At 39.1% G+C, this 24367-nt stretch overlaps 3 protein-coding genes across 3 annotated transcripts; 1 reads left to right on the plus strand and 2 right to left on the minus strand.

The window, feature by feature from the left end:
- Nucleotides 1-11636: 11636 nt before the first annotated feature.
- On the minus strand, nucleotides 11637-14098 carry LOC138897292 (uncharacterized). The gene is made up of 5 exons (XM_070183256.1): nucleotides 13837-14098; nucleotides 13044-13192; nucleotides 12780-12932; nucleotides 12548-12722; nucleotides 11637-11671 (listed from the first exon to the last, which is right to left on the minus strand). Exons 1-5 carry the CDS (start codon nucleotides 14096-14098, stop codon nucleotides 11637-11639), a joined length of 774 nt encoding a protein of 257 aa, XP_070039357.1.
- Nucleotides 14099-15090: 992 nt separating this feature from the next.
- Nucleotides 15091-15543, minus strand: LOC138897293 (uncharacterized). Its single transcript, XM_070183257.1, has one exon. It carries the CDS (start codon nucleotides 15541-15543, stop codon nucleotides 15091-15093), a length of 453 nt encoding a protein of 150 aa, XP_070039358.1.
- Nucleotides 15544-16468: 925 nt separating this feature from the next.
- LOC138897294 (uncharacterized) lies at nucleotides 16469-16801 on the plus strand. Its single transcript, XM_070183258.1, has one exon. The coding sequence runs from the start codon at nucleotides 16469-16471 to the stop codon at nucleotides 16799-16801; it is 333 nt and encodes a 110-aa protein (XP_070039359.1).
- Nucleotides 16802-24367: the final 7566 nt, after the last annotated feature.

Raw genomic sequence — 24367 nt, forward strand, 5'->3', positions numbered from 1 at the left:
GTACTTATCTTCGAGAGGCTACAAGGCTGTTAGGAGCACTTCCCTTATTGATTTGCTCATCGTGCGGTTTGATTCCATTGAGGCTTATGCCTTTATTTTCTTCCTGCTCAATCTTATGCGATGTGGGGCGCTTGTTGTCATTTGGGCGTCGAGGAGTTGTATTGGTACTGCAGACGTGGTGCAGGATGATTTTCCCTGCATGTATTGTATGGGCAGGCTATTATCGTCGCCTTGTGGAATGATGTTCTTTTGTTCTAGCTCAGTATATGTATTCCCTATGGTTTCGAGATTGTGCACGGATGGCTATGATGTCTATGCATTGTTATCGCATAATGTTGGTGTAATGGTAGAGTGCTTATTTATGGATCGCGACAGTGAATGGCTCGAAAGGAGGATTTCTCAATGCATGATTTAGAGGTTCAACATTTAATTCCAGCAAAGGAAAGACAATCGGACTATGGATGTTCAGGTTTTGGTTGATGGAGTAACGAGACTTGGTATTTTCGAGCATGACGGAACTTCATTGTGATGCGGTGTCGTCGTCCTTGTTTGAACGCATTACGGTTCACCGGTGTTATGGTCTTCTTGATTTTGCCTTCGGGGCAGGGTATTGTGAAATGGTGCCCGAGGGGCGATTGTCAGAGATAGCGGTGTGCAACGGTTTAGAATCGAATTGGTATTTCTAATGTTGATGATTCGAGAAAGATGATCTTCTAGGAGGTTTAGAGTTGGTGGCAATTTATGAGCTCCGGTGCTATAGATATGAAGTTGGTATAAGGCAGCAGTTGGGAAGTAAAGTATGAGAGAGGACATGGCGGGAAGTGTCTCGCGGTAGTTGAATTACTGATAGGTCAAGTATGAATGACAGAGGTCGAGGAGTTGCTTGAAGGAGATGGTTTAACCGAAGTAAGAGTGGCAGATTAGCATATGGATTCTATGGTAGGATAGCCGCGTGCCTTGAGAAAGTGTAGAACGGTTTGGGAATCATGACGGAAGGTGATTTGGTCTACAAATTTTATTTGGAATGATGGTTACTGTACGAAGAAAGATTGAATATGCCAGAAAAGAGTTTGCTTGAAATGAAGAGGGGTGTGAAGATTTGATTATCTTTTCAGATGCAATATGAATTGAGTTTGGAAGGTATTGTTGAACTTTTAGTTGATGTCAATGGGTAAGGAACGGATTTATACAGCTGGTGGGCGAGCATGGGCTCAGGAGAATTTACTAATTACGTGGTAGTTGTACCAAGTGCAACGTCGTTGGAAGATATCGGTAAGGAATTCCATAGGTGAGTGATCTCCTATGAGCAGGATTAGTGGTTGTGTGATTTTGATGAAGTTTCTATGAAGAGTCCAACTTACTACCCAATAGAAGGTCGGGTATGTGATCGTGGCCGATAATTCAGAAGGTTTCATGAAAAGTTTAACGAAAGATTTTGAGAAATTTGGCGCGTTAAATGTACGAGATCATGGTAACTCAGAAGGAGGAATCCTCATGGGTTCTGGGTTTATGTAATGGTAGCTTAAAGCTAAGTGGGGGATCCCCACCATTTATGATTAGATCGCGTGGTTGTCTACTTGTGTGGTTTCTGGTTATCGATGCGTTGGTGGATTAATTATGACTAGGAAAAAAAGAAATGTCAGGAGTAATTCAAACAAGGAACTAGATAAATGTATGCTATACTTCGCCTTATCGATTGAGGTGCAGTATTTGGGATGACAGTTTATACTTCTTGTGGATGTAATGTACAAGGTAAAGAATTCAGCCGGTTGCTTTTTTGAGAGGGTGTTCATGTGCTCGCAGAGCGTTGGAGTTCAGTTATGTTTGGGATCAGGTCAGAGTGGGTGACTCTCAACAACACTCCTAGGAGGTTCAAGAATTAAAGTGTCGTGCCTAAGGAGTTGGGGTCCGTTGTGTGGCTAAGGATCGAGTTGTTGCAGTGGATTATGAAAGGGGGCTTGGAGTGTTCTATGCTATCATCGGGACTATGGGGCAGTATTAGAGGAAAGGGAGAAATAGCTTAGGATTTGCGGAAGGTCTTACAAAAAGGGTGTACTAGTTGGAGATGCTATTGTGCACTTAAGAAGGGTATGAGATGGTTCATGGGCATCGAGACTATGTGGTCTCGTGATTCGGGTCACTCGGGATGAGTGCGGATTGGGTTCATATGTTTTGAATGGAGGTATTATTATTTTTGAGGCAAGTCCAGAGTAAATTGAAAGAAGTTGGGTCGGTTAGTAATGGTTGAATCTGCATGATTGGGGCAATGATCAGTTCTTTCGGCGTGTGAAGTTATACATGTGGTTTGTGGATGTACGTGCGGGCTTGACAACCACCGTAACTTGATTGATTTGGGAGGTATTTGATTCAAATGGCCTTGTTGTGTAAATGGATTCCGGGAGAGTCATGACGGTCTAGATCACGACTTGAGGTTTGTATTTTCTGCGATTTGGGAATTCAGTTGCGTGTTGCATTGGTTCTTCTGAAATGAGTTAAGTGAAAGGTTTCTAGCCAATGAAGTGTTCACTCTACTAGTAGTTCAAGGGTTATGACGAATTCTTGTACTCTCGTGTAGCGGCATGATGGGTGCAGTGAGAGGCATGGGAATTGGAAGTTGAGGATCACGGTAGCGGTTCAGTATTGATAAGAATGTCACGGGCTCGGATGAGCAGGGAAAAATTCAGATGTTTAGAGTAAGCTGGAGTTATCTTAATGTCGCCTGAGAATAGTGTTCTGTGAAAGAGGCATTGTGTATTGATTTGCGGATTATGATATGCCTTACAAAGTTAGTACGGTTGGTGGTATGGAGGTACAAATTTTGCTACCTGGTGCGGAAGGTCGTGGGAGCGTGCCCCACAAGAAGATTGTATAAGCGTGGCATGTTAGTCACTTGATTGTGAAATATTAAAACCAAGTATGGAGGTTATGGTAATATCGCAAATGCGATAGTTTATGCCTGAGAGGCATCCTATTCCTTGGGCTGTGGTCCGTGTGAGTTTGTTTCGGATTTGATGGCTGTTTTATGTGTCATGAATAGGGCCATTGTGAATCTTTGGAAGGTTATTTGCCCAGTATGTTATGATCAGAATTGGTGTGAGGTCCATTGGTGGGTCTAATATGAGTGTGTGCTCTACGTCAGGTCAGATGTGTTCGTTCGTCATAACATTTCTTACGGAGGAGTCGTCGGGCATGGGATGTTATTCCCGTCATCAGCTGTTTCGTGTAATCTCTATTGTGCCATATGGGTTGTGAGACAACTTGAATATTCGCACGTGGGTTGAGGACTCATGTAGCTTCTGGTGTTATGTGAGCAGGATAGCTCTCGAGATGCAGGTAATCATTGCACCTTAGTTGTGCTTGGGTTTCATAGCGTATGACGCTATCTGTCTCTCCAGGATTCGTATTATGCACTTGGCGTGCTTGTGGTCGATATTTGGGCATTTCGTAAGTATAAGCGTTACGGCTTGATGTATGTATTTTTCTTCTTGATGTTATGTGTGGATTGGGTGGCACGCCGCCACAGGTATATTGTCTGGATCGGATGGCACGCCTCTACGGGCATGTTATGTGGATCAGGTTGTACGCCGCGATAGTGTCATGTCGGATCGGGTTGCACGCCGTAACAACAAGATGTTGAGCATAGTTCCTTACACTCATTTTGTGTGTCTTGTTTTTCATCCCTGAGGTAGGTTCATAGCATCTATTCATCCGTTTAATTCGTTACTCGGGCTGGGTAGTCCTTTTTCAGAGTTCGTTTTTCGTTATGTATCACATTTGAGTTTGTAGCTTTTTGGTGCATTGTGGGTGTCATATGAGATTTTTGGTAGTGTCTGAGATGGCTTATTGCCTGAGCAGTTTGTACTGGGTGAGACGAGATTATTGGACCTGAAATTAGTGCAATCAGATTTATATAAGGTACATTATAGAGAAAATATCGTTATTCAGTTCAGAATGAGGTAATGGTTCTTGTCAGGAGGAGAGACACCATGAATTATTGATTCGGCAGGTGGTTATGAGTTTCTACACGTCTCTTTCGTCATGGAAGTATTGTGAGAGTTGGAACATGATTTATATGTGTCATGAGATGTATTGCGGGCATTAGATTTGTGAAATTAAAGTTATTGTGGCCGGAGGATGTTATTATGGGCAACTGACTTATGTGGTGCATGGTGTGATTTCAGCATAGGTGCATGATCATGTTTTGGTACAGTGTGTGGTGATTGGTACAATGTTCGTATGTTAGAATCAGGACCTGTAGAGAAATTCGGAGGTTGGAATTTGGTCCTAAGGTTTATTGACTAAATAAAAGGGAGGATCTTCAGTCTGACTCGAGCTAATGTGTTCAACTGGATTGTGGTGGCACGGGTCTGTGCACGAGGTGTTAAACGGTGATTTTGGACAACTCCGGAGCAGTCCTTAGCACGTTCGAGGACGAACGTATGTTTAAGTGGGGGAGAATGTAATAATCCGAACGGTCGTTTTGAGATCTAGCATGTCGCTCAGCGGTTTGAGGCCTTGAGTAGCTTCACTTCATGTTTTATGACTTGTACGTGTGGTCGGAATTGAATTTCGTGACGTTCAAGATTGATTTAGAAAGAAAATTCTAATTTCGGAAGCTTTAAGTTGGAAGAATTAACTAAGGTTTGACTTTTGAGTAAACGACCTCGGAATCAGGATTTGAAGGTTCCAATAGGATCGTATGATGATTTCGGACTTGGGCGTGCGTTCAGGTTGAGTATCGGATCAGCCGGGAGTATTTCGGCGTTTATTATGGAAAGTTAACATTTTTAAAAGTTTAAGGATTTCCTAAGTTTGGTTTGGAGTGGGCTTTGGTGTAATCGATGTCCGTTTGGGATTTTGAGTCTTGGAATAGGTTCGTATCATGATTTGTGGCCTGTGCGACAAGTTTGGCGTCATTCCATAATGTTTTGATATGTATCGGACGCGTTCGTCGAAATTTGAAAGTTTGATAGTTAAAGAAGGATTTCGATCATCAATTCGTAGTTTCGATGTTGTTTGGCGTGCTTTGAGGCCTCGAATAAGTTCGTGATGTGTTTTGGGACGCGTTGGTATATTTGGGCAAGGTACCGGGGGCCTCGGGTGGATTTTGGATGGTTAACAGATCGGATTTTGACTTAAAGAAAGCTGGAGGATTCTGGTTGCTGGTGCAACCGCTTCTGCGGAAGCTTCATCGAAGAAGCGGCCTCGCATAAGCGAGGCAGTGGACCGCAGAAGCGGCTAGAAGGGAGCTGGGAAGAGGCCACATGTGCAAAGGAATTCCCGCACCTGCGTGACCGCAGAAGCAGCCCGGGGGTCACAGAAGCGGTAGGGAGTGAGGCAGGCTGGAGGCGTAGGTGCAAGGTTTGTGCCGCACCTGCGAGACCGCAGAAGTGGATCCTTGGTCGCAGGTGCGACTCCGCAGAAGTGGAGTCTGGTCCGTAGATGCAAAGGTAGGGGGATGAACAGGGACCGCAGAAGCGGTATTTTTGCCGCACCTACGGAACCGCAGAAGCTGTCAAGTGGACGCATGTGCGATGAGCGCTGGGTAGAGGGCTTGGTTTTATACTGGATTTTGGCCCACTCTCTTTCATTTTCACTCGGTTCGGGCGATTTTTGGAGAGCTTCAAGGGGAGATTTTCATCAAGCAACACAAGGTAAGTGACTCCCGCATATTACAAGTTAAATACTTGGTTTGTATATGCATTTAAACATGGAAATTAGTAGGATTTTGGGATTTTTGGTAGAAAACCTAGAATTTGGTATTTTTAGATTTTGACCGCGAAATTGGACATGGAATTTGGAATAAACTATATATTTGAGTTCGTGGAGTTATGGGTAAGGTATATCTTCAAAGAATTTCTGAATTCGGGCATGTGGGCCCGAGTGTTGACTTTATCGACTTTTCGAGCGGAGTTGTGAATTGTTTAAATTGATTAATTATGGGTATTAGAATATATTTTGATTGGTTTGCACATTGTTTGAATAGTTTTGGATCGATGGACATTGGTTTGAGGTGTTAGATAGGCCTTGGAGTTGGTTATGGAACTTCGGAGCGAGGTAAGTCTCCTTTCTAACCTTGTGAGGGGAAAACTACCTCTAGGTGATATTTATTGTTATGTGCAACTTGTTGTGGGTGCTACGTATGCACGAGGTGACGAGAGTCCGTACGTAGCTACAACATGTTTATGTCTGGGTAGACTTAAGATCTAATCATGTCATATTTGAAATACTCGAACTCATTCTGTTGGCTTAATTAATTGAAGTTATAATTGAAATCGATTTAGAAATAAATATATGCATACTAGCCCAAGCCTTAACACTTTGAGTTGTGGGTGAGTTATTGAGGAATAGTAAAGATTATATTCAATTTTATGTTCATGTGCTGTATTGTAAACACGTGTCTCGTAATTCGGTAACTTTTTTCCTTTTCTTGTGGAGCGGGCCGAACGCCTCGGTATTATATAGATGCATCTATGGTTCATGCCACTCGACCTCGGCAGAATCAAGCATTATATCGCTAGTAGTCCCAATATTTACGAGCTAATCTTTCCACGGATGCTCGACATTTTATATGGTATTTCTCCTTTATTTCATATCGACCCTTGGCATTTTCTGAGCCGTTAAGGTTGAATACAATATTTAGAAATTTATGCTTTGAAAGAAGAAATTAGAAGATTATGTAACTTACAGATTTACCCCATCATTTCCGTATGCCTCATATCTGCTTATGTTTTATTATATTGCTTTATTGAACCTTTAGTAAGTATCGATGTCGACCCCTCCTCTCTACTTCTCTGGGGTTAGGCTAGATACTTACTGGGTACGCATTGATTTACGTACTTATGCTGCACTTCTGCACTAAATGTGCAGGATCTGACAAGTTCATTTGATGATAACCTTGGCGCGTAGGCGCACCTGTTGAGGAGACTTTATGTGAGCTGTATTCCAGGCTACGCATCGCAGTCCACCAAGTCTCCATTGTACTATTTATTTTATTCTGTCTTATTACATTCGGGATAGATATTGTATTATTATTGTACTCCTTAGAAAAATGCTCATGCACTTGTGACACCGGATTTTGGGAGTTCCTACTGGTTGTTCGTTATTGTAGTTCACGTAGTTATTATCATTTTACCCTGTAAATTCTATTTTTATACTATTTAGGTAATATAGATTATGATTTTGAAAGTAATAAAATGGATAAATAAATTGATAAATTAATGTTGGCTAGCCTGATGATGGCGTTATGCGCCATCACGACCTATAGAGAATTTTGGGTCGTGACATAGATGATCGTGCGTAATGCGTTAATGTTGATCCCCTTTCCATATTTATAATCGATCATGAATCTTCCTCTTTTATGGTCTTCATGCATCTAGTACCTATTTTTTCTTTCCCAGCTGTTAGATACAGTACCTTCTTTGATAAAATACTATGGGTATTTTATCCATGCCTTTTCATGTTTCTTTATCGACCCGATATAAGTACCACCTGTCACAATGCTATTGATCCACGTGCTATGCCTTTTTTCCATCAATACAGATAGTCCCTCCACTTTCTGAATATTCGAAAAGAGGTAAGTTTATTTATGGCGAGAATGTCTTGCCGCCTCTTCCTAACTATCATAATGCTTTTTTCAGAAACGATGAGACGTACGTCCTTTACATTTAATGCTCAAGACACGTGTCCTAGTTGTAGTTGGCTATGTATTTTTCAGCGCCTTTTTGGGGTTTTCTGCGGCTGCGTCAGTTTGAAGTTACGGTTCCATGATGATGGTTCATAATGACGGTTCCTGTTGACAGTTCTTTCCTATGAATACCGTATCATATGCAACTTGAAAATCTCTTCTTCTCTCTTGCATTCATTTTCTAATGTTTCCTGCAATTTTCTCCTTTCTTTGTGTTTTCACCATTAAAGATGACTTCCCATTTTCAAACCCTTCTTTACCCCCGTAAGGTAGTTATTGTTGACGAACGTCCTCCTTCTTCTGCCCCAACTAGAAGGAGAAGAGGCGGTAGACTTTGTAGCTTAGGTTATTTATCTAACCGTAGCTCTACCCCTCCTTAGAAGAATACTACAAAACCTTCTTCTTCTAAAGCAAAAACTTCAACAACTCCTAGATCTTCCTCTAGAGGGAAAGACTATAATGAACAGAGTCCACTGTGTCTGAAATTGTTCCTCAAGAATTTTCTTTCACATTAGATCGTAAAGCTATGAGGAAAGAGGTTTCTTACATAGCATCACTTAACCCTGTCGATCATTACCCACTTTGATCACTTCTGGTCTTCTTCCCTTAGTTTGTCGTGAATGCAACTAGAAACCTAATTTCCTAATGGTAACCCCTAGTGCTGATGATCGAATTACCTCTTATCGTGAAGATTATTCGTTTGTTTATACATACCCTTTTACTTTAGGGTTCAATCCTCCTCTCGACCCAGTAATCATTGAGCTTTGTCATTACTTCAATGTCTGTCTTGGCCAGATAGGTCCGATTATGTGGAGGGCAGTAGCTTGCCTTCGTTATTTGTCTAATTTGGTCTCAGCTCCTTTCACTTTTCGATACTTGCTCCATCTATATTCCCCCAAGCTCTTTTGCGAGGGTGTTTTTTCTCTTGTGATAAGAAGTAAGAGAGCTTTAGTCAGCCCCGAGGATGACCGTGACCATGGATGATATGCCTGGTTCATAACTGTTCCCACTCGTGACTTAGTGGGTGATGAATATATGCCCTTCCCTGAGAACTGGAACTTTGTACGTGAGTATTTTTGCTCTACCTTTTTGATTCCCTCAAGGTTTCAATCTTTCTTACATGTGTTTATGTTTACTTTTCAGCAATCATGGAAGTTTTCGGAGAAATCCCTGACATTCGTGATTGGGTAGAAACAATATTGACCACTACTCCCATGGAACATATATCATGGAAACTTCTTCCCTAGAAGTTTGGATGGAAAGTGAAGACCCACAGTATTCTTTATTACCATGGTTTTTCCTTTATTTTTTCTTCTTTTGCTTTAACCCACTTCTTTTTTCTCTTTTGTTGTTTCCAGGGTTTGCTATTCGTGGCATCAGCTCTGCTTCTGTTCCTACTGCTAGGCTTTCTATCAGCACTGCACATGAACAAATTCTAAGCATGTCATCTTCTAAGTGGAAAAATGCTGAAGCTCGCGACTCTGAAGAAGAAGAGATAATGAAGATGACTCTTTAGTGAGGAAGCCACGAGTTAGAAGATGAATGGTTTTAGATGATAAAGCTACTGTTTCTCAAGACCCACCTTCAGGCTCCGTGCCTTTCCGTCTTGTTGATGAACCAGAGAGTGTCCACTTGGACATCTATAAAGATGACGATGTTGATAATTCTGGTAATCCCCCCTCAAGTCCTGTTGATAGAATGTTCGCCCAAGGATTCGAGGGTTAAGAAGATTTTGGCCCAGTTTCTGAAGAGCCACCACTTGTTGCTCTTCCAATGACCCCAGTTCCTCATGATGTTAATCTTCCTACTTCTTCTTCTACCTTACCTGCAGCCACCCCTGTTACCGCACCTGCAACTGCCACTCGTGAAGAAGCTGGCCCTTCTAGCTAGCGGGAGACAAAGCATGAAGAAGGTGTTGATTGAAGTCCCCGATGGTGAGAATCTGTTAAACAAATCTAGCCGAGAAGCACTATGGTTGAAACCATTGATTGGCCCTGTGGAAAGGGAGAAGCTTGAGTCTCATAGCTCTTTGAGCTTAAAGAATGATGTTATTCATTCTGCCCTTAAGGCATATCCTTCCTTCCTTACATTTCTTTCTTTTCTTCTAGGTTTATAGCTTTTCTACATTGTCTTTTTGCAAATCAATTTAACAGGTACGAAGCTAATGAGAAGGATATCCTGGATTGATCAGCAAGTGATTGAGCTATGTACTGAAGCTGATTATTGGAAGGAACAATTTGAAAGCCTCCAACGTGAAAAGGACATTCTTGCTAAAGTAAAAGGGGCTTTGGAGCAACAACTGAAGATAACCACCGCCGAATTATCGGTTTTGAAGGCCTCTTCCAATCAAGCTGAAAGGATAAGGACATATTAAAATCTTCCTTTGCTAAGTAGCATTCAAAGGTAACCGAGGATATTAGAAGCTTGAAAGAGCTTCTAAATCAGAAGGAGGTTTACGCGGGTGATTTAGTGCAGATGCTCACCCAAGCTCAAGAGGATCTCTGTGCTTCTTCTGATTAAATCCAGTTCCTCGAGGGCTCTCTTGAACCTTTAAAGGCATCCTATGAAGCTTCGAAAACTAATAAAGAAGACTTGAGGTTTGAGATTGAACAAATGGAAAAAGACTACGAAGCTCTTGAAGACAAACTAACACTTGATGTTAGCTCGGCTTTTCTGAATACCCGTCTTGAGACTTTGACCGAGGCTAACCAGGAGGGTTTTGACCTAGAAGTTGAAATTACCAAAGCTAAGGATGCAATTGAGAAAAATCAGCAACGTCAAAGTTTCCCAACACCCGAGGATGAAAGTTCCAAAGGTGATAGAGATGGTCTTGCTCCTGGTCCAGCAGATTCCCAACCTTTGACTTCTCAAGTTGATCCTTCACCCCTGTCGATAATGCTCCTTAGTTTTTTCACCCTTTATCTTAGAAGTTACTTTTGTTGGTGTTTGTTGAAACATTTTTGTTTTTGTTTCAAACTAGTTTTTGGGAAGTTTTCCCCTCCATGTTTTTGGGATGTTGAAACTAATATCATTTCGTTGCATACCTTATATTATACCTTTTTGCTCTTTAAGTTTTCGAGCTTTTACTTGCATTCAAAAATGGTTTAATAGATCGTGTCTTTAATATGTATGGTTGTTTTTAATAAAAGAGGGCCCTTTTATATTAACAACACTAATGAAGATGACGTATGATCTTCATATTGGTGCAAAGATATGAAATATGAAGTAATTTGAAGAAGTTTTATTTGAACTTTCAAAAAAATATTTATGTACAACATTTTCATAACTTCTTTCTTTATAGTAGGTTTATAAGTACGGGTACAATTTTTCGTGACTAATTTTATGGCCTTAACCTAAAAGCTCTTAGGAGTTTTCTGTAGGTTCTTCAACTCTTTACGTCCCATTCTTTCTGCGAGCTTGAAAATTTGACATTTTTTCAAGGTTTTTTCTTTTGGCTAAGCTATGCTTTTGTGGTGTACATCTTATTTCTTTGTGTACTACTCCATCTGCATAATCCCCCAGTGTTTGAGCATTAAAGTATAAAAATTTGAACACTAGATCAGCTCCTTACTTTGGTCCTTTCCCTAATAAAAGGAAATATGCACGAGACTTGGAGGTAACTTTTTAGATGATGACTGCTTAACCCTTGCCATCAAAATTGTTGTAACCTAGACTGGGAATAATTAAGTATTCCGCGTGTGTTTCGGGTCTAATGTCATCATCTGGTATGGGCTAGCTTTTTTCCAATAATCTAAAATGGTTAGTAAAACTTAAATGAACAAAGTAAAAAATGAACTTCTATGATACTTGACAGTGGGTATTAACTTCTTCAGAAGTAATACTTCTTCAAATGGACTGCATTCCAATGGGATGGTAACACCTTTCCGTCCATAGTTTCTAACTCATATGCTCCTTTTCCAGCAATGCCTTTAACTCTATATGGGCATTCCTAATTCGGACTTAGCTTTCCTGCATTCGCCGCCTCTGTTGATCAAAACACTTTTTTGAGGACAAAGTCCCCAATTTTGAAATATCTTAGGTTCTCCTTCTTGTTGTAGTACCGTTCAATCATCTGTTTTTGTGCTGCCATCCGTATCCAATCTGCCTCCCTTCTCTCCTCTGTCAAATCTAAGTTTGTATGAAGTTCTTCTTCGTTTGATGCTTCATTTGTATGTGTTTACCTTGTGCTCGGTTTTCCTATCTCTACTGGAATTAAAGCCTCAGTTCCATAAACGAGCGAGAATGGAATTTCTCCCATGCTTATTTTTGCCGTGGTTCACTTAGCCCATAATACCCCTGGTAGCACTTTTGGCCACTTACCTTTTGATTATTCCAATCGCTTCTTCAAATTGTTGATGATGACCTTATTTGTCGACTCAGCTTGACCGTTAGCTATGAGTTGATAAGGTGCTGAAGTAATTCATTTTATTTTTCAGGTTTTGAAAAAATTAGTAACCTTCGCACCTACGAATTGCGTCCCATTATCGCAAACGATTTTCCTTGGGACTCCAAATAGACATATTATATTTTTCCAAATGAAGTCCATAACTTCTTTTTCTTGTACTTGTTTAAAGGCACCTGCTTCTACCTATTTTGAAAAATAATTCGCCAGAATTAACAAAAATCATATATTTCCCTTAGTTTTAGGTAGAGGACCTACGATATCCATCCTCCTTTCATGAATGGCCAAGGTGATATGATTGAATGTAGCAATTCTGCTGGTTGATGCATATTATTTTTCATATCGTTGGCATTTATTGCACCTTGTTACAAAATTTTCTGCTTCATCTTTTATTTTTGGCCAATAGTATCCTCCTCTTATCATTTTTTTTACCAATGATCTTCCCCCGACATGATTACCGCAATGTCCCTCGTGCACTTCTCTCATTGCATATTCAGTTTGCGAAGGTCCAAGGCACCGTGCTAAAGGTCCTCCAAACATTTTACTATATAAATTCCCCTCTATTAAGCAATACTTAGCAGCTTTCAATCGTAGCAATTGGGATTTATTTTTATCCTCAGGTAAAATTTCATACTGCAAATAGTTCACAAACTCGTTTCTCCAATCCCAAGTTAAATTATTGAAATTTACCTCATTCTTGGTTTGGTCAAGGGCTGGATAGAATAGGTGTACCACAATTGCATTTTCTACATTTGACACATCAGCCACGGATGCCAGACTTGCTAATGCATCAGCTTCTATATTTTCTTCCCTAGGTATTTGTACAGCTTTCCAAGTCTGGAACTGCCTCAGTAATTCTTGTACATTTTCTAGTTATTGCTGCATTCGTGTCTCTCTTGCCACGTAAGTTCCTTCCATTTGGTTTAGTACTAATTGCGAGTCGCTTTTGATTACGATTTGTTCAATACCAAGTTCTCTCACGAGCTCTAAACTTGCAATCACAGCTTCATACTCTGCCTTATTGTTAGTAATTCGGTAACACTTTATAGCCCGTCTTATGACTTCTCTTGAAGGTGGAATTACAATATTTCCCAAAATTGCTCCTTTAACATTTGAAGAACCGTCAGTAAACAAGGTTCAAGTCCCTAGATTAGATCCGGTGAACACCCGTACCTCTTTTTCTGCTTCACAAAGTAGGTTCGAGCTGAAATCTGGTACGAAATCCGCTAGTACCTGAGACTTTATGGCAGTTCTAGGCTGATATATAGTATCATGTTCACTAAGCTCTATAGCCCATTTAGCTAATCTTTCTGACAATTCTTGCTTGTGCAATATATTCCTTAGGGAAAAAGCAATTATAATAGAAATAGGATGGCATTGAAAATAAGGTCGTAACTTTGTTGATGCCATAATTAATGCTAATGCAAGTTTCTCTAAATGTGGGTACCGTGTCTTGGCATGTAATAAGGATTTAGTAAAATAATAGATTGGAGATTGCTTACCCTTATCTTTAGTACCAACACCGCACTTACTCTCATTTCTGGCACAACCAAGTAAATAAGCAATCTTTCTTCGTCCCTCGATTTTGCTAACATGGGCGGTTTCGATAAGTATGACTTCAAATCCTTCAAAGCTTGTTTACATTCGTTAGTACATTCAAATTGATTTTGCTTTTTCAATATTGAAAAGAATTTAAAATATTTTTCTGAAGATTTGGATATAAACCTTCCTAAAGCTGCTACTATACCTGTTAATCTTTGTACCTCTTTTTTGCTCGTGATCACATAATGTATTTCCTCAATTGCTTTGATCTCCGCAAGATTCACTTCAATAACCCTCTTAGAAAAAGGAAATCCAAATAATTTACCTGAAGCAACACCAAAGGTGCATTTTTTCGGGTTTAACTTCATGTTATACTTGTGGAGAATTTCGAAGTTTTCAGTCAAGTGTTGGAAATGTTCCCCTGCTTGTGCTGATTTGACCAGCATATCGTTTATGTAAACCTTCATGGTGTTTCCAAGTGCTCTTGAAATATTTTGGTCACCAATCTTTGGTACGTTGCTCCAGCATTTTTCAAGCCGAATGGCATGGTTTTGTAGCAATAAGTCCCACTATCTGTAATAAACGAGGTTTTTTCCTCATATAGAGGATCCATCTTTATCTAATTATAGCCAAAATATGCATTTAAAAAACTTAAAAGTTCATGACCTATGGTAGAATCAATTAATTGATCAATATATGGTAAAAGAAATGAATCTTTAGGGCAACCTTTATTTAAATTAGTATAATCCACACAAACTCACCACTTTCTATTCTTATTTGGAACTACGACATCACTAGCTAACCAGTCAGGGTACTTTACCTCTCATGTTGAACCAATTTTAAGAAGATTTTGTACCTCATCATGGATTACTTGATTTTTAAATGCCCCATTCTTCCTTTCTTCTTTTTGACAGGTGGGTGCAATAGATCCTCATTCAGTTTATGAGTCATTACCTCCGGTGGTATACCTGTCATATCTGAATGCGATCAAGCAAAGCAATCGGCATTAGCACGTAAAAAAAAACAATTAACTTACCTTTCAATTCCAAGCTCAAGTTTGCTCTGATGTAAACTTTTTGTCATGCCAGCAGATGAATAATATAACAACTTCGAGCTCCTCCGTGGTTGTTTTGATATTATCATTTTCTTCTGGTTCTTGAATCATATCAGGTCTCGAATGTATATCAGATTGACCTCTCGGACTTCTAGTTGAGGTGGGCATTGAATTATCCTCAACTGAATTCTTTAATTTCTATATCACACCTCCATCCTCGGATGTTGCACTTGGGATCGCCACTGAATTAATATCTCATGATGCCTGTTGATCTCCTCAGATTTATCTGATTCCCCATTGTGATGGGAACTTAATGACTTGATGCAACGTTGATGGGACCGCATCTATATCATGAATCCATGGCCTTCCCAAGATTGTGTTATAGGCCATGTCTGCATCTATCACCTAGAATTTAGTGTCTTTGATGACTCCTTCTGCAAATATAGCCGATACAACTTCTCCTTTCGCGACGACACTTGAATTATCGAACCTAGATATCGACTGTGCCTTTGGTACAATTCGATAATTTGCTTGCATCTCATTCACTACTCTTACTAGAATGGTATTTACTGAGTTACCTGGGTCAATCAAAACTCGTTTAACATTAGTATCATGTACAAGTAGAGATATTACCACTGCATCGTTATGAGGAATTATCAAGCCGTCCGCATCTTCATCGTCAAACATTATGCTTTCTCCTTCCAAAACTTGACAAAGCTGTTTCCCGTGGGTAACGGTAACCTTGTATGTCTTTCTTGCTGCCGTGTACGTTACCCTGTTAACTTCTTCACCACCAATTATAACTTTTACCGTTCTCTTTGGTGACGGGGGCTTTGGTGGTTCTTGCCTGTTTTTCATGTAAGATTGTTTTCCTTTTTCATTAAACAAATTAGTGAGATAGCCTTGCTTCTGATTCCCAGACCCCACTAGTGGGATTCTACTGGGTTGTTATTGTTGTAGCCTTACTTCAACAGATACTCAACTTCCCATGTAAGATCCTGCAATCTGCTATTCTATGGCCATGATCGTTGTGAAACTCGCACCAAATTAGTAAGATAGCCTTGCTTCTGATTCCCAGACCCCACTAGTGGGATTCTACAGGGTTGTTATTGTTGTAGCCTTGCTTCAACAGATACTCAACTTCCCCTGTAAGATCCTGCAATCTTCTTATTTGAAGTCATCGATATATATTATCTCTTCCATTGTGAGTTATTCTTATTTAGTATCGTGGTTACACATTATCTTTCTCATTGTTGATTTATTGGTGTTGAAGTTTTGAAAGATGTTATCACATTGAGGCGAAGTGTTAATTGTTGAGATATCTTTCTTGTTAAGAAATTTACATTCATTGTTCCTGTTGATATTCTTGTACACATTGTGGTTGAGCCTTGAGCTATTGTTGTGGAAACATTGATATGGTTGATAATTGGCAAGTTATGATATATGTGCACTTGTGGTGCTAGTTGTTATTGTGATGTGATATTGATGCGCATGTGGCGGTATAATGATAAGGGTAATATGCATGCGGTGGCACCAATCGAGTATTCAGATGGCTTCCTATGAGGCCCTATATGGGAGACAATGTCGTTCTCCAGTTGGTTGGTTTGAGCCGGGAGAGGCTAAGTTATTGGGCATAAATTTGGTTCGAGATGCCTTGGAGAAGGCCAAGTTGATCTAGGATCGGCTTCGTACAGCCCAATCTAGATAGAAGAGTTATGCGGATCGGAAGGTTCGTGATGTCGCATTCATGGTTGGAGAGCGAGTTGTGCTCCGGGTTTCACCTATGAAGGGTGTGATGAGGTTTGGGAAGAAGGGCAAGTTGAGCCCTAGGTGTATCGGACCTTTTGAGATCCATGAGAAGATTGGTGAGGTAGCCTACAAGCTTGCATTGCCACCTATGAAGGGTGTGATGAGGTTCTATGTTTCTATGCTCTGGAAGTATTATGGTGATCTGTCTCATGTTTTAGACTTCAGCACAGTCCAATTGGACAAGGATTTGACTTATATTGAGGAGTCGACGACTATCTTGGAGAGACAGGTCCAGAAGTTGAGATCAAAGAACATTGCTTTAGTGAAGGTTCAATGGAGGGGTCATCCGGCCGAGGAGGCGACCTAGGAGACCGAGCACGACATACGAAGTCGTTATCCTCATCTATTCATCGCTTCAGGTATGTCCTTAAGAACATTTAAGGACAGACATTATTTTTAAAAGAGGGAGAAAGTGACCACCCGACCGGTCGTTTTATGTAATTGCCCCATTTCCCCTTTTGATGCTTCACACATGTGTGTTTATGGTTTTATGACTTATGGGGTTGATTAGTTTTGTTCCGGGAGTATTTCGAGTTTATTTGGACCCTTTGATTCTTGGCTTAGAAGCTTAAGTTAGAAATATTGACCAAACTTTGACTTTTGTGAAAATCACTCTGGAACGGTGTTTTGATAGCTCCGATAGCTTCGTATCGTAATTTTGGACATGGGCGTATGCTCGGAATTGAATTTGGAAGTTCGTAGATATATTTATATTGTTTTGCCAAAACTTTACAATTTGAAGTTTATAAGCCTAACCATAGGTTGACTTTTAGCTATCGAGTTTGGAATTTTATTTTGGGACTTGGAATAGGTCCGTTATGCTATTTAGAACTTTTATGAAAAATTTGGTATCATTTGGAGTTGAATTGATAGGATTCAGACGCTTAGTTACAATTCTAGTAGTTCTTGAAATTTACATTGAAACTTATGCGTTTTAGTGTTCGATTCGTACTTTTAGATGTTATTTTGTGTTTTGATCGTGCGAGCGAGTTCATATGATGTTTTTAGACCTGTGTAGATGTTTGGTTTGGAGTCCTGAGGGCTTGGATGAGTTTCAGACATGTTACATAATGTTTTGGACTGAAAATAGGATCTGGTGTGCATCAGCCTCTGGTGTCTTTGCTAACACCAGGTTCGCAATTGCGAGCATATCAAGGGGGCCTCGGGTATCCCAATTGAGATACCTGGCTTGCAATTGAAAAGTTGCTCAGGTAGAGGGGTAGTTCGCATTTGAGGCAAAATAGTTGCATTTGTGATGGAGACAGGCTTCGCAAATGCGAAGCCAGAGTTGCAATTGCGACCTCCTAATAGGACTGATAGTGCCCACATTTGCGAGGAAATCTTCGCAATTGCGAGGGTTTGCAATTGCGTACCCATATCGCAATTGCGACATCTGCAACTGAACATAAGGTTGGAAAAGTCGGGATTTCACCTCATTTCTCACAATTTAGAACCTTAGACTCGGTAGGAGGTGATTTTTAGAAGGGTTTTCATCTACAAACTTTGGGTAACTGATTTTAATCTATTTACAATTATATTTGATCAATATATCTTTGATTTTAACATCAAAATCATGTGAATCAAAGTAAAAATTTGTGATACTTTGTCAAGATTTTGAAAAATAAGAATTTGAGTTTTGAGAGTCGATTTGGACTCAGAGTTTGAAACTAATCATATATATGGACTTGTGGGGTTATGGGTAGTCGGAATCTACCTTTGTACCCGGGTTTCGACCGGGCAAGCTCCGGGTTGACTTTTTAGGAAAAATGTAAAGATCATAGCTTTATCTATTGTAATTGATTTCCCTTACATTGTTTGATGATATTAAGTCGATTCTGGTTAGATTTGAGCTGTGTAGAGGCGAATTTTAGGTAAAAAGGTATTTTCGAGGGTTGAGTTAGCCTAGTTGAGGTAAGTATCTTGCCTAACTTTGTGTGGAAAAACTACCCCTTAGGATTTGGATTGATTGTGTCATTCATGCTATGTGAATGGGTACACGGGTTATATGTGGTGTTTGACCGATTTGGGCTACTTAGAATCTTTCCATGATTTAATTAAATTATCATATCATGTTCTAAATTCTCATAGTCAATCTACTCTTACTTGTGTCGGTCTATCCTTACATGCCTTAAATGACTTTGTTAACACTTGTTCCACATCTTACTTGATATTTTTCTCTTATGCTTTAGTTGAATTTGTTGCCTCTTCCTTTGTTACATGTTATCTCTTCCATTGTTGATTAGTTACATGTTGTCTCTTCCATTGTTGATTTATCATTATTTGAAGTTATTGTTACCTATTATCTCTTTCATTATCGATTATCATTATTTGAAGTCATTGTTATATGTTATATCTTTCATTGTTGATTATCCTTATTTGAAGTCATCAGTGTATGTTATCTCTTCCATTGTGAGTTATTCTTATTTAGTATTGTGGTTACACATTATCTTTCTCATTGTTGAGTTATTGGTGTTGAAGTTGTGAAAGCCGTTATCACATTGAGGCGAAGTGTTAATTGTTGAGATATTTTTCTTGTTGAGAAATTTACATTCATTCTTATTGTTGATATTCTTGTACACATTGTGGTTAAGCCATGGGCTATTGTTGTGGAAACATTGATATTGTTGATAATTGGCACGTTGTGACATATGGGCACTTGTGGTTCGAGTTGTTATTGTGATATGATATTGATGTGCATGCAGCAGTATAAGGATATGGGTTAATGTGCATGCGGTGACATACGGTGGGACTTATGTGCGTGTTTCTTGTAAGGGAATTATTTGAAGCCACGCGGTGTCATAAGTGGGCTAAAGTACGTGTAGCAATTTCGAAAAAAATGTTTTCAAAACTATCTATATGTAAGACTCACGCGACGGTATAAGAAAAGAATGTGATTGAAATTGAGAAATGTGAATACGAGGCGGTACCTTGAACATGATTTTTGTTGTGTATGAGGCGGTTCCTCGGTTGGATTCTTGTTGTGTACGAGGCGGTACCTCGTCCGTGGTTCTTGTTGTTAAACCCATGTTGTAAAGAGTTATTAGTGAAATACTTCTTGTTGCTTTTATTCTTCCTTGTCTTATCAGTTTGGATCCGTATTTGGCTTTGGTGGTTTTCTTTAATTTCTTCATTTATGTTATCTCTATGCTTAAAATTCCGATAATAGTTTATGTTATTAACTTATTTCGTATCAGTTATTTCTTCGCCTTCTATTATTTATCGTTATTATGCTTTCATACTATTTATTATGTCCTAGTAGGTGTCTTGACCTCGCCTCATGACTATTCTACCGAGTTTAGGCTTGATACTTACTAGGTACAGTTGTGGTGTACTCATACTATGCTTCTACACATCTTTTGTTGCATATCCAGGTACGTCTGCCCGTGCCGGACGCTAGAGGTTGATTGTGTAGCTACTTTTGGAGACTTCAAGGTATACCTGCTCGAGGTCCACAAGCCTCAGAGTCACCTTCTGTTTTAGACATTCTACTATTTATTTTTTGTTTCAAACAATATTGTATCTCGAGACTATTAGTACTTTCTTGTAGAGCTTATGACTCTGTTCCACCAGGTTTTGGGGAAGGTGTTGGCCATTGTACTGTTGAGTTTATTATCATAGTGTGAAGGTTTTATTTAAGGTTTTAGTAGTATTTCCTCTATTTCTCTATGCATGTTAGGCTTACTTAGTCGTAGAGACTAGGTGCCATCACGACATCCTACGGAGGGAAATTGGGGTAGTGACATCGATTCTTATAAGTATAAAGTTTGAGTTCACAATCTAATGATGAAATTGGACAAACCATTAGGAATAATTGTAGCACAAGATTAAATATAATTTATCTTGATTATGAGAATGTTTAATTCCAACTTCTTGTGCTAGTACATTTTGTATGTATTGAACGGACCATGATTAGAAGTTCATGAGTTTTATTGAAAATTTCCTTTGATTTCGTGCTATATTCGTAGTTCTAGGTGTTATTTTGGCGATTTGATCGCGCGATCAAGTTCGTATGATGTTTTTAGACTTGTGTGCATAATTGTTTTAGAGCCCCGAGGGCTCGGGTGTGTTTCGGATAGGCTACAGAGTGAAATTGGACTTAGAAATATTACTGGTGTGTTTCCGTTCTGATGCAGGCCTTTGATCTCGCATTTGCGAGGTCAGGCTTCGCATTTGCGAGCCCTGATGGGTTCGTATTTGTGAGCAACTCATCGCACTTGCAAAGAGTAGCTGGAGCACCTCAAGTTCGCATTTGCAAACAATGCTTCGCATTTGCGAAGTGGGTCAGGGGAGGTATAGGATCGCAATTGCGATCAGTTAGTCGCATTTACGAACAATTCATCGCAAGTGTGATGAAAGCAGAGATGTGAAGGTCTTCGCATTTGCGGGGGTCGCATTTGCGAACCCAGGTCGCAAATGCGACATTTGCAACTGATCAAAATGGAACTTAGATGGGATTTTGGTCCATTCTCCCAAAGTTTCAAAACAAGAAACACTAGAGGTGATTTTTCAAAGAACCTTTCTTCCCCAAATCATTGGTAAGTGATTCTAAACTAGTTTCTTTCAATCTTTCACTACATTTCCTAAGATTCCAACTAAAAATCTTGTGTTTTCATGGTGGAAATTTGGGGTTTTGGACAAAATTAGGGATTTTTGTAAAATAAGGATTTAGACCTCAAATTGAGATCGGATTCCAAAACAAATTACATAACCGGGCTCGTGAGTGAATGGGTGTTCATATTTTGTGACTTTTACCCGATTTCGAGATGTGGGCCCGGGGAGGCTTTTGGGGCGATTTTCTAATTTCTTGCTTTAGCTTTGATTTAATTAATTAGATTATTTTCTTATAGTTGTATTTATGGTATGTAAGTGATTTTTTGCTAGATTTGGGCCATTCAGTGTCGGATATTCGTGGAAAAGGCATTGTTACCGATTGATTGAGCTTGGTTCGAGGTAAGTATCTTGCCTAACCTTGTATGAGGGAACTACCCCTTAGGATTTCAGTCTTCTATGCTAATTGTATCTTGTGAAATCCGTGTACGCGAGGTGACGAGTACGTGCTCAGACCTATTTGTGGAAAGTTAGACTTTTAGGGTTCTTAGGTCCTTGTATTCACTGAGTATGAAGTTGTTTTGTATTGATTAATTTTTCTTAATTACTAGTCTCACCTATACCTGCTTTAATTGGAATTAATTGCTTCACGATCCACTCTTATTGCCTATTTGACTCTTATATAACTTAACTTAAGATTTTTACCTCTCCTATTGCCATGCTATCTTTTCCTAACTACTTATCTTTACTTGAAATTTTTATTATCTCTTCTGTAATTGTTCATCCTTAATTGAGGTTATGATAATCTTCCTGATGACTATCCATAATTAAATTTATAGTATTTCTTTCGTGATTGCTCAACCTTAAAAGAAGCTTAGGTATCCTATATCTTAGTTGACTTATCCTTATTGGAATTATTGACTCGTGATATCTCCATTGTTGTTGAATTGTACTTACTGGGACCGTTGTTACATATTATTTTCTCCCTTGTTGAGCTGTTCTTATTATGACTAGCATTCTCTATTGTGGCTATTCCTTGTGAACTAGTTCTTCTGTTTCTTTGATTTCTAGAATTTCTGAGTTGACTTAATTTCTATACTCATGTATTATTGTCATTGTTGCTGTTGTACTTGTTGTTGTGATGCATGAGATTTCTGCAGTGCGGTTGTTATTATGATGCATGGGGTTTCTGCCGTGCGGTTGCTATTGTGATGCTCGGGGTTGATGCCGTGCGGTGTTATCGGGTTGCACGAGGTTTCTGCCGTGCTATTGTTAATATTGATATTTGCACATGCGGCGTGACAAGGCGGGATATATATATATATATATATATATATATATATATATATATATATAATGCACGTGTGACGAGACAAGGCAGGCATTTACTTTACTAATTGTACATGTGGCGAGACAAGGTGGGCTATGTCAGGGATTGAGTGTGGTGACTTGCATAAGCATACACGTAGTTAATCACTCTTATCGGTTAATAGGATGGATCTTGATATTGTTGAGTATTGATACACACCCTAATCTGGTTCTATTGGCACGCGAGTCGTTCGTGCAGTTATTGTTTGTAGTGAAGGCACATGATGCCAAGTGTTTAGGGTTCACAAAGAAACCCGTGAATTATGAATATTTTGAGGTTCGGTTCCTCGTGGTGATTATTGGATAAAATCTGATGTGAAAGAGATTATTTTCATCTAGTTGATACATGTCCTTCTTTTAGTTGTGTTCTCCGGGTTTAGACTGTGCCCAACTTACCCTACTGTGTTGTTACTTGTTGTGTTCCGCTGCTAATTGTTGTTTCTATTTCTTATTGCAAGTACCATATTATCGTTGTCATTATGCATAGCTTTATAGAGATATCTTATTCCTGTTAGTCATACACTTATACTTGTTTGGTTATTTAGTCGAGTAGGTGTCTTGACTATCCCTCGTCACTACTCCACCGAGGTTAGTCTTGATACTGGCTGGGTACTGCTGTGGTGTACTCATACTACACTTTTGTATATTTTTATGCAGATCCAGGTATTGCGGAGTCAGTCGATAGTTAGCTAGCTATTCAGATCTTGCGGTGAAGACTCAAGGTAAACTTGCTGTTGCGTTCGCAGGTTTTTTTTTTTTGTTTGTTTTTTTGTTTAAAACCCCTCCCAAATTAGGAGGATCTATAGTATTTCCACACTTCCTCTCCACTGTGACTCGAACCCAAGACCTAACAGTGGTAGGTGGAGGTACTTTTACTAACTGAGCAAGCCTCACTTGTCGTTCGCAGGCTTCGGAGTCACCTTCAATTTTTTTTTTTTGTATTTACATTGTTTACTCCTATTTCAGAACAACTGTAGTTAGAGGTTTTCTAGAAAACTCTGTAGAGCTTATGACTTGTATTACCGGTTTTGGGATTGTAATACTTGTATAGAGAATTCTAAATTTGGAATTGCTAATCTTTATTCATTTTGTTATTATTTTTCAAAAGTTGTTAGGCTTACCTAGTCCCTAAGACTAGGTGCCATCACGACACCCAACGAAGGAAAATTTGGGCTGTGACAACTTATACTCTTAATCTTGATATAATTATTATTAGTAGTGTATATTATTATTGTTTTGATTTTTTAAAATGCAAGATCCTTTCGTGGATCAATATGCCTGGTAAATTGGAAAATAATAATGTACATTGGAGAAATAATAGTTAGTTGATGGAATCCATGTCTCGATTTAGAGATTGATGATACACCTTTATGAAAGATTATAAGTTTTTATGTGTAAACCCGGCCGGTCGATTTTGTATCCGACACATAAAATAAGTTAAGCGAAAGTCTAAAGAAAATAATTAATAAATTAAATTATCAGTAATTTAATTCAGTTGATTAGTATCTGAATCTTATCATGGGGAGTTAAATAAGATTTAATGGATGAATTTCGAAATTGAATAAGGAATGCAATTACGAATATTTAGTGGAATAATTCATAATTTATTATGGTAGAAATTAATTTCAAAAATTAGAAATTAATTTCATAATTGGAAGCCTTGTTAATTAAATTATGTGGTCCATGCTGTGCCTAAATAATAGATAATAAAGGAATCATTTTCTTGGTGAAAAAGAAAACCCAACAGGTTTTGAACAAGGATTTTAACCCTTAAAACTTGTGCTATAAATACATAAGCTTTTTCACCTAGAGGGATAATACACGGTGGTTGAATTTCAACCCCTTTTTTCCTAGAAAAATTTCACCCACACAAAATTACTATTTTCAGATGTTATTTGGGTAACACAATATAAGATCATGGAAAGTTCGAGGATTGTGATCGTACGAGTGGTGGAGA

Source organism: Nicotiana tomentosiformis, chromosome 8, assembly GCF_000390325.3.
Source record: "Nicotiana tomentosiformis chromosome 8, ASM39032v3, whole genome shotgun sequence".
NCBI classification, from domain to species: domain Eukaryota; kingdom Viridiplantae; phylum Streptophyta; class Magnoliopsida; order Solanales; family Solanaceae; genus Nicotiana; species Nicotiana tomentosiformis.